Below are 10343 nucleotides of genomic sequence, written 5' to 3'. Positions count from 1 at the left end.
GAGGCCACAGTCACCTGGGTCCCTGGCACTGTGAGGCAGCAGTGCTAATCACTGTGCCACCGTGTCACCCCTTATTTTCCAAAGATGTGCAGGTTAGGTGGATTAGCCATGCTAAATTGTCACTTAGTGCCCAAAGATGTGTAGGTTAGGGTGGATTGGCCATGCTAAATTGCCCCTTAGTGTCCAAAGATGTGTAGGTTAGGGTGGATTGGCCATGCTAAATTGCCCCTTAGTGTCCAAAGATGTGCAGGTTAGGTGGATTGGCCATGCTAAATTGTCCCTTAGTGTCCAAAGATGTGTAGGTTAGGTGGATTGGCCATGCTAAATTGTCCCTTAGTGTCCAAAGATGTGCAGGTTAGGTGGATTGGCCATGCTAAATTGTCACTTAGTGCCCAAAGATGTGTAGGTTAGGGTGGATTGGCCATGCTAAATTGCCCCTTAGTGTCCAAAGATGTGCAGGTTAGGTGGATTGGCCATGCTAAATTGTCACTTAGTGTCCAAAGATGTGTAGGTTAGGGTGGATTGGCCATGCTAAATTGCCCCTTAGTGTCCAAAGATGTGCAGGTTAGGTGGATTGGCCATGCTAAATTGTCACTTAGTGCCCAAAGATGTGTAGGTTAGGTGGATTGGCCATGCTAAATTGTCACTTAGTGCCCAAAGATGTGTAGGTTAGGGTGGATTGGCCATGCTAAATTGCCCCTTAGTGTCCAAAGATGTGCAGGTTAGGTGGATTGGCCATGCTAAATTGTCACTTAGTGCCCAAAGATGTGTAGGTTAGGTGGATTGGCCATGCTAAATTGTCACTTAGTGCCCAAAGATGTGTAGGTTAGGGTGGATTGGCCAATCTAAATTGTCCCTTAGTGTCCAAAGATGTGCAGGTTAGGGTGGATTGGCCATGCTAAATTGTCCCTTAGTGTCCAAAGATGCGCAGGTTAGGTTCATTAGTGGAATAAATGTACAGGGTTAAGGGGAGGGAACCTGGGTAAGATATTTTGTTAGAGTCGGCACAAACTTGATGGGCTGAATGGCCTCCTTTTGCACTGTAGGGATTCTATGGTGCATTCCTCCATCATGCAAAATTCAGAATGAGTCTGGTGGTGCCGTCTGCCAGTGCAGCAAGTGCGGTTTCTGGCTGCCAGATGTTCAGCCTGCCAGCGCAAGATGCAGAGGGTCTCTGGCTGCCCCTTTGAATCGGTAATGATTTACCAGAACATTGCCAAGCGCCTAAAACGCACAACTGACAGCCCGGTGCTCCATTGTGCTGTGTGTGTGTGTCCGAGATCCCACGCCCTTACTCAGCGTGCGGCGACGCGGACTGAGTTTGTTGTGTATGTGGGGGGGAGTCAGAGGTCCGGTCAGGTGGGATATTGGGGGAGGGAGGTGTTCCCCAGGCTGGCCCTGAGCCTGCAACAAGGCCTCAGGCTTCCTCACTCCCCACCTTGTGACTGAAAACGCCAAATGTCGTGCAAGGAAGGATCCGTAGAGGGTGTCAGGATGGCCCTGCGGCTGCTGGCATTCCAGCAGGCAGCTCGTTGGCTGCCTGTGGCAAGCGCTGCAGGGCAAGGCACCAGCTGCCCGCTCCGAAGTAATGCTGCAAACATCCTGTGACACAGCTCTGACCACAAGGTACACCGCTTCTGTTAACCTCCTCTGGCACACTCCTATCAACATCGCTGAGCGGATGACACAGCAAGAGAGAGAGAGAGAAGAGAGGCCACTGAACAAGAAAGCGGCTTTCACAAGAAAAAAGAACAGCTTCCTGAATTTTCTCATTTTGACCTGTTGCCCGAATTCTCCAGCCTCGTCCATGGCTGGGATTCTCCTGTCCCGCTGCGGTGAGCAAAGATTTGGCCAGGCAAGCTGCAGCGGAACATCTGAAGAATTCCGAGCCCCCCCAGACTGGTTGATGTTTCACCGGCCAGTGGGATTTCTCTACCCGCATCAGAACTGAATTCTGAAAAGGATTTTTTTTAAGCTTGACGTTGACCAAGTTTCAGATCGAATCACTGGCATTGCGACCCGCACCCGTACGGAGCAACGAGCGACAGATTCGTGATTCTGTCAGCCAGTCCCTCAGCTTAATTCATCACCCCCACCACCCCGCTCCACCCCCCCCAACCTTTTTGAAAGAAAGTTCCGGATTTCCTACAGGAAATGTGCATCTCCAACTTGCGCTCTTGTGTAAATGGGACTCTAATCAGGTGACCGAAACGATCAAATAGGGGCAAGTGTGCCACAAGTGACATCGGCTTGGAACCATTTGAAAAGGGAATCGGATGCTCAGCCAAAGGTGCACACCACCACCTCCCCCCCCCCCCCCCCCAACCCCCACCCCCCACCACCACCCCACGGCGACCGGACGCAAATCATTCCCTTTGCAATTTGGTCGGCACCTTAGCGACAGTAAATGCGAGCGCGGGACACCCGAGATGCGAGAGGGAAAAGGAAAGCAAAAAGTGTCGGTTACCATTTCTTGTGCTCGCATGAACCTCTTTTGCACATGCTTGGCAAACAGCCCGGCACCTCCAGGTTTGCTTGGTGTGTCAGCCATCCTGCTGTCTTTTTCCCCTCAGCCCCGTGTCTGCCTGCCTCTGTCTGCCTGTCTAGCCGCGGCCTCTCTGCTGCTGAGGAAGTAAGAAACGTCAGCGACCCATCATGCTTGGCATCCGTTGCAGATCGGAGATAATAACTTGTGGGAACAGAACTAGAGTCGGTTCTTGTGTTTATTCGCTAGGGCAGCTGTAACATAAGAACATAAGAAATAGGAGCAGGAGTAGGCCATCTAGCCCTTCGAGCCTGCCCCGCCATTCAATAAGATCATGGCTGATCTGAAGTGGATCAGTTCCACATTCCCGCCCTCTCCCCATAACCCTTAATCCCCTCTCTTATCAAAAACCCATCAACCCGTGTCTTAAAAATATTTAGCGAGGCAGCCTCCACCACTTCAACGGGCAGAGAATTCCAGAGATTCACCACCCTTTGAGTGAAGAAGTTCCTCCTCAACTCCATTCTAAACCGCCCCCCCTTTATCTTGAGGCTGTGCCCTCTAGTCCTACTGTCCTTTCTGAGCGGGAAGAGTCTCTCCACCTCTATCCTATCCATCCCATTCATCATCTTATACGTCTCAATGAGATCTCCCCTCGTTCTTCTAAACTCTAACGAGTACAAGCCTAGTTTATTCAGCCTCTCCTCATAGCTCAACCCCCTCAACTCCGGTATCAGCCTAGTAAACCTCCTCTGCACTCCCTCCAAGGCCAAAATATCCTTGCGTAAGTGCGGCGACCAAAACTGCACACAGTACTCCAGCTGCGGCCTCACCAATGCCCGATACAGCCGCAGCAAGACCTCCCTACTTTTATATTCAATCCCCCTCGCTATGAAGGCCAGCATCCCATTAGCCTTCCTGACCACCTGCTGCACCTGCAGGCTGGGTTTTTGCGACTCATGCACAAGGACCCCAAGGTCCCTCTGCACCGTCGCCTGCTGCAGTTTTTCGCCACGTAAGTAATAGTCCTTCCTACCATTATTCCTACCAAAGTGGACCACCTCGCACTTGCCAACATTAAATTCCATTTGCCAGTTCCTGGCCCATTCGCCCAGCCTATCTAGATCCTTCTGCAGACTCTCCACACCCTCCGCGCAATTTGCCGTTCCACCAATCTTGGTGTCATCAGCAAATTTCGACACCATACACTCGGTTCCCTCCTCCAGATCATCTATATAAATGGTAAATAGCTGAGGCCCCAGCACCGACCCCTGGGGCACTCCACTAGTCACCAACCGCCAATCTCAATAGCACCCATTAACCCCCACTCTCTGCCTCCTATTTGACAACCAATCCTCTATCCATGCTAACACCCTACCCCCAACTCCATGCCCCCTTACCTTCTGCAATAACCTCTTGTGAGGTACCTTGTCAAACGCCTTCTGAAAATCAAGAAAGACCACATCCACCGGCTCTCCTCTATCCACCGCCCTAGACACATCCTCATAGAACTCCAATAAATTTGTCAGACACGACTTCCCCTTAACGAAACCGTGCTGCGTCTGCTCTATCAAGCAATTCCCCTCAAGATGCCTCGCTATTTCCTCCTTGATGACGGATTCTAACATTTTACCTACAACAGACGTTAAACTAACCAGCCTATAATTCCCTGCCTTTTGCCTGCCACCCTTCTTAAATAACGGCGTAACATTAGCCGTTTTCCAATCTTCCAGCACTTCCCCGGAATCCAGCGACGTTTGGAAAATAACCACCAAGGCATCCACTATCACCTCCACCATTTCTTCCAGAACCCTCGGATGCATTCCATCCGGTCCTGGGGACTTGTCCACAATCAGTCCCTCCAGTCTGTCGAGCACCGCCTCTCTAGTAACAATAATGTCATTGAGACCCTCCAGTCCTACCACCTTTCTATCACTAACACCCGGCAAATTATTCACGTCCTCCTCCGTGAAGACCAAAACAAAAAAGTTATTCAAGACCTCAGCCATTTCCCCATCCCCTACCACTAACTCCCCCCTCTCATCCTCTAAGGGTCCAACGTTCACCCTAGCCAGCCTCTTCCTTTTTATATATTTATAAAAACTCTTGCTATCCTTTTTTATATTAAGCACTAGCCCAGCTTCATAGTTTCTCCTACCCTTCTTTATCAACTTCTTTGTCAATCTTTGTTGACATTTAAACCTCTCCCAATCCTCTTCTTGCCCACTACTCTTAGCTACTCTAAACGCCTCCGCTTTTAATTTAACACTTTCCTTCACCTCCTTCGTTATCCACGGCTTATTACCTCTCCTCCTACGGTCCTTTTTAACCATCGGAATAAATTTCTGCTGAGCACCAAGAAAGATCTCCTTAAAGATCCTCCACTGCTCCTCAGCAGACCTACCTTCCAACGCGCTCCCCCAGTCAACATTCGCCAATTCTTCTCTCATCCTACCGTACTCCCCTCTGTTCAAACAAAGGACGCATGTCCGGGAACCCACTTTCTCCTCCTCCATCTGCACCAGAAACTCCACCACACAATGATCACTCTCCCCAAAAGGATCCTTCACCACAAGGTCTCTAATTCTACCCGCCTCAACCAACATTTTACACTCGCCCTGAGCCGAAAGATCAAAAAGTGCTTTAAACTGCAAAAAAAAATGCATTCACAATTATGTTCTTGATTAAATAATACACTTGTTCACTTCTTGCTTCATTGCATCAAAATTTGTTTGAACATTTACACAAGTTATTTCGCACACCTGCATCGGGGCAAAAATAGGAATTTGATTTGATTTATTATTGTCACATGTATTGGGATACAGTGAAAAGTATTGTTTCTTGCGCACTATACAGACAAAGTATACTGTTCATAGAGTACACAGGAGAGAAGGAAAGGAGAGGGTGCAGAATGTAGTGTTACAGTCACAGATAGGGTGTAGAGAAAGATCAACTTAATGCTTGATTTATTATTACCAGCCAACAATACCCATGTTCCACAAATGTATAAAAAAAAATTTGAAACAGGAGCCAGTTGGTGCTATTTTCTTGTCAAATTGCACTGTTTATTGTGGACAAGTCGCCAGGACCGGATAGAATGCATCCGAGGGTTCTGAAAGAAATGGCGGAGGTGATAGTGGATGCCTTGGTGGTTATTTTCCAAACGTCGCTGGATTCTGGGGAAGTGCTGGAAGATTGGAAAACGGCGAATGTTACGCCGTTGTTTAAGAAGGGTGCCAGGCAAAAGGCAGGGAATTATAGGCTGGTTAGTTTAACATCTGTTGTAGGTAAAATGTTAGAATCCGTCATCAAGGAGGAAATAGCGAGGCATCTTGAGGGGAATTGCTTGATAGAGCAGATGCAGCACGGTTTCATTAAAGGGAAGTCGTGTCTGACAAATTTACTGGAGTTCTATGAGGATGTGTCTAGGGCGGTGGATAGAGGAGAGCCGGTGGATGTGGTCTTTCTTGATTTTCAGAAGGCGTTTGACAAGGTACCTCACAAGAGGTTATTGCAGAAGGTCAGGGGACATGGAGTTGGGGGTAGGGTGTTGGCGTGGATAGAGGATTGGTTGTCACATAGGAGGCAGAGAGTGGGGGTCAATGGGTGCTATTTGGATTGGCGGGTGGTGACTAGTGGAGTGCCCCAGGGGTCGGTGCTGGGGCCTCAGCTATTTACCATTTATATAGATGATCTGGAGGAGGGAACCGAGTGTATGGTGTCGAAATTTGCTGATGACACCAAGATTGGTGGAACGGCAAATTGTGCGGACGGTGTGGAGAGTCTGCAGAAGGATCTAGATAGGCTGGGCGAATGGGCCAGGAACTGGCAAATGGAATTTAATGTTGGCAAGTGCGAGGTGGTCCACTTTGGTAGGAATAATGGTAGGAAAGATTATTACTTACGTGGCAAAAAACTGCAGCAGGCGACGGTGCAGAGGGACCTTGGGGTCCTTGTGCATGAGTCGCAAAAACCCAGCCTGCAGGTGCAGCAGGTGGTCAGGAAGGCGAATGGGATGCTGGCCTTCATAGCGAGGGGGATTGAATATAAAAGTAGGGAGGTCTTGCTGCAGCTGTATAGGGCATTGGTGAGGCCGCAGCTGGAGTACTGTGTGCAGTTTTGGTCGCCGTACTTACACAAGGATATTTTGGCCTTGGAGGGAGTGCAGAGGAGGTTTACTAGGCTGATGCCGGAGTTGAGGGGGTTGAGCTATGAGGAGAGGCTGAATAAACTAGGCTTGTACTCGTTAGAGTTTAGAAGAATGAGGGGAGATCTCATTGAGACGTATAAGATGATGAATGGGATGGATAGGATAGAGGTGGAGAGACTCTTCCCGCTCAGAAAGGATAGTAGGACTAGGGGGCACAGCCTCAAGATAAAGGGGGGGCGGTTTAGAATGGAGTTGAGGAGGAACTTCTTCACTCAAAGGGTGGTGAATCTCTGGAATTCTCTGCCCGTTGAAGTGGTGGAGGCTACCTCGCTAAATATATTTAAGATGCGGGTTGATGGGTTTTTGATAAGCGAGGGGATTAAGGGTTATGGGGAGAGGGCGGGAAAGTGGAACTGAGCCACGACAGATCAGCCATGATCTTATTGAATGGCGGGGCAGGCTCGAAGGGCTAGATGGCCTACTCCTGCTCCTATTTCTTATGTTCTTATGTTCTTATTGGCTAATCTAATCTTAAACTGTAAACCATGGTGTTGCTATCCAAACAGTTCATTTGGAAGGGATCCCTGCAAAGACACTGGAGTAAAATCTCAGCCCAAATCCTCAGCAAGTGCTGTTTTGTACTTCAGTACAGTACTTCTCAATTGGTGTGTCGTGAAGACTGCCCCCTACCCAAGCGTGCTGCGAGTAAAAGATCCAAAATTTGTCTAATTGAACTCAAGTTAACTTTTGGCTCTGTGGTTGGCATCTCCAACACCCAACAAATCTTGGGCCTCCCGCACAGAGATGCATAGAAAAGTTACAGCACAGAGGGAGGCCATTCAGACCATCCTGGCAATGCCAGCCAGAGGGCACCTGGCATGCGTTGGCTGCAAAAGAGCCACCCATGTGGGGTTTTGACCTTCTACATTGGTTAGGCCCGTGTACACTGTCCAGTAGCGACTTAGAGCTGAAGATGGAGGCCCCACACAAAAAGTGAAAACACAAAAAGTACAAGCCCTGGGAGAGGGGAGAGACGCAGTAAGAAGTCTGACAACACCAGGTTTAAGTCCAGGTGCTCTGTAGGTTTAAACCTGGTGTTGTGAGACTTCTTACTGTGTTTACCCCAGTCCAACGCCGGCATCTCCACATCAGAGGGGAGAGAGGCAGAGAGAGGTTAAAAAAGAACAGGGAAGAGCACCAGGAAGAAGTTAAAAACAAAGTTCCCAGTCGGGAAGAAGACAGCAAAATTAAAAGTATTGCCTCAGAACTTTTTCATAGTATAGGGGGGGGGGCGTTGTGACATATTAAATGCCAGGAATCACTGTTTGTTCTGCTCCAGACATAAAACCATAAGTCCAAAAAATAGAGGGTAGAGAATTAGGCCATTCAGCCCATTGAGTCTGCTCCGCCATTCAATCATGGCTGAAATGTTTTTCAACCTCAAAGATGTCCCTTCGTGCCCAAAGATGTGTAGGTTAACTGGATTGGCCATTGCTAAATTACCCCTTAGTGTCCAAAGATGTGCAGGTTAGGTGGATTGGCCATGCTAAATTGTCCCTTAGTGTCCAAAGATGTGCAGGTTAGGTGGATTGGCCATGCTAAATTGTCCCTTAGTGTCCAAAGATGTGTAGGTTAGGGTGGATTGGCCATGCTAAATTGTCCCTTAGTGTCCAAAGATGTGCAGGTTAGGTGGATTGGCCATGCTAAATTGTCCCTTAGTGTCCAAAGATGTGCAGGTTAGGTGGATTGGCCATGCTAAATTACCCCTTAGTGTCCAAAGATGTGCAGGTTAACTGGATTGGCCATGCTAAATTGCCCCTTAGTGTCCAAAGATGTGTAGGTTAGGGTGGATTGGCCATGCTAAATTTTGTGCAAAGATATACCACTTTAAATACATTGCCACTTTCACATTGAGTTATCATCTTCCTCCACCCCCACACAGGCTGTCATTGCTCAGAAGAATTTCGCAACAGAAGTATCAGTACAGGCTATTTCTATTTTCTTTAAGCTGTGGCAGTGCTTCCTAGTACCAGCTGTCTTTTTTTAGATTTGAAAGCTGTTTATCAGTAACAAATTATTGCTTCATCCAGATTTGAAATTACAACCCAGCTCTATCCAGCCACTCTACCCAGCTCCCTGGGGCATCCCCTCATTCACATCCAACTCTACTTTCTGTCTTCTCTTTTTAAACCTTGCAGCAAGTTGATGGTTTTTCCCGCACCAAGTTCTACCTTCCTTAAACCGTCACTTCTGAGGATTACTTTCCCTTCATTTCTGTCGATATATTTTGAAACTTCCACCCATACCAGCCCGTCGATGCTCTCTCCCGGTCTGGCCCTCAGCATGGTATGGCATCATCTCAACTAGGTCCATTCATCTCCTACAGTGCAAAAAGAGGCCATTCAGCCCATCGAGTCTGCACCGACTCTCCAACAGAGCATTTTACCCAGGACCACCCCACCACCACATGCTCACATGCCCACTCATTTATCATGGCCAATCCCCCTAACCTGCTCATCTTTGGACACTAAGGGACAATTTAGCATGGCCAATGCACCTAACCTGCTCATCTTTGGACACAAAGGGGCAATTTAGCATGGCCAATCCACCTTAACCTACACATCTTTGGACACTAAGGGACAATTTAGCATGGCCAATCCACCTAACCTGCTCATCTTTGGACACTAAGGGACAATTTAGCATGGCCAATCCACCTAACCTGCTCATCTTTGGACACTAAGGGACAATTTAGCATGGCTAATCCACCCAACCCGTTCATCTTTGCACACTAAGGGGCAATGTAGCATGGCCAATCCCCCTAACCTGCTCATCTTTGGACACTAAGGGACAATTTAGCATGACCAATCCACCCTAACCTACACATCTTTGGACACTAAGGGGCAATTTAGCTTGGCCAATCCACCTAATCTACACATCTTTTGAACTGTGGGAGGAAACAGAACACCCAGAGGAAACCCACGCAGACACGGGGAAAACATGCAGACTCCACACAGACAGTGACCACCAGGCCCTTCAAGGCTGCTCCACCATTTAAAATGGGGTGGCACACTGGTTAGCACTGCTGCCTCACAGCGCCAAGGACCTGGGTTCAATTCCCGGCTTGGGTCACTGTCTGTGTGGAGTCTGCACATTCTCCCTGTGTCTGCGTGGGTTTCCTCTGGGTGCTCCGGTTTCCTCCCACAGTCTGAAAGATGTGCTGGTTAGGATGCATTGACCCAAACAGGTGCAGGAGTGTGGCAACTAGGGGAATTTCACAGTAACTTCATTGCAGTGTTAATGTAAGCCTTATGACAAATAAATTAACTTTATTTTAATACGATCACAGTTGATCTACGCCGGCCTCAGCTCCTTTTCTGTGCCATTTCCCCATTGTCCTCTATTCCTCAATCTATCAAATATTCATCCAACTCCAATTTAAATACTCCTAATGATCCAGCCTCCACCACCCTTTGGGGCAGACAATTCCAGAGATTCACCACCCTCTGTGAGAAGACGGGGTGGCACGGTAGCACAGTGGGTTAGCGCTGCTGCTTCACAGCACCAGGGACCTGGGTTCAATTCCCAGCTTGGGTCAGTGACCGTGTGGAGTCTGCACATTCTCCCTGTGTCTGCGTGGGTTTCCTCCAGTTTCCTCCCACAGTCTGAAAGACGTGCTGGTTAGGGTGCATTGACCCGAACAGGCGCTAG

General features: G+C 48.5%; 1 protein-coding gene across 2 annotated transcripts in view; it reads right to left on the bottom strand.

Annotated features, from left to right (window-relative positions):
• Nucleotides 1-2582, bottom strand: part of LOC145339234 (amphiphysin-like) — a 67690-nt gene extending 65108 nt beyond the window's left edge. For both annotated transcript variants that reach the window (XM_080183631.1, XM_080183632.1), the window contains exon 1: nucleotides 2468-2582. In XM_080183631.1, coding sequence (XP_080039757.1) covers nucleotides 2468-2551 — 84 coding nt within the window. In that variant the 5' untranslated portion in view covers nucleotides 2552-2582. The remainder of the gene's footprint in view (nucleotides 1-2467) is intronic.
• Between the last annotated feature and the right edge of the window lie 7761 nt (nucleotides 2583-10343).

The sequence above is a fragment of the Carcharhinus amblyrhynchos genome, unplaced genomic scaffold, assembly GCF_965287045.1.
Source record: "Carcharhinus amblyrhynchos unplaced genomic scaffold, sCarAmb.v2.hapA chromosome_355, whole genome shotgun sequence".
Classification (NCBI taxonomy): domain Eukaryota; kingdom Metazoa; phylum Chordata; class Chondrichthyes; order Carcharhiniformes; family Carcharhinidae; genus Carcharhinus; species Carcharhinus amblyrhynchos.
Note: the sequence above shows the minus strand (reverse complement) of the source record. Positions and strands in the feature narration are given on the sequence as shown.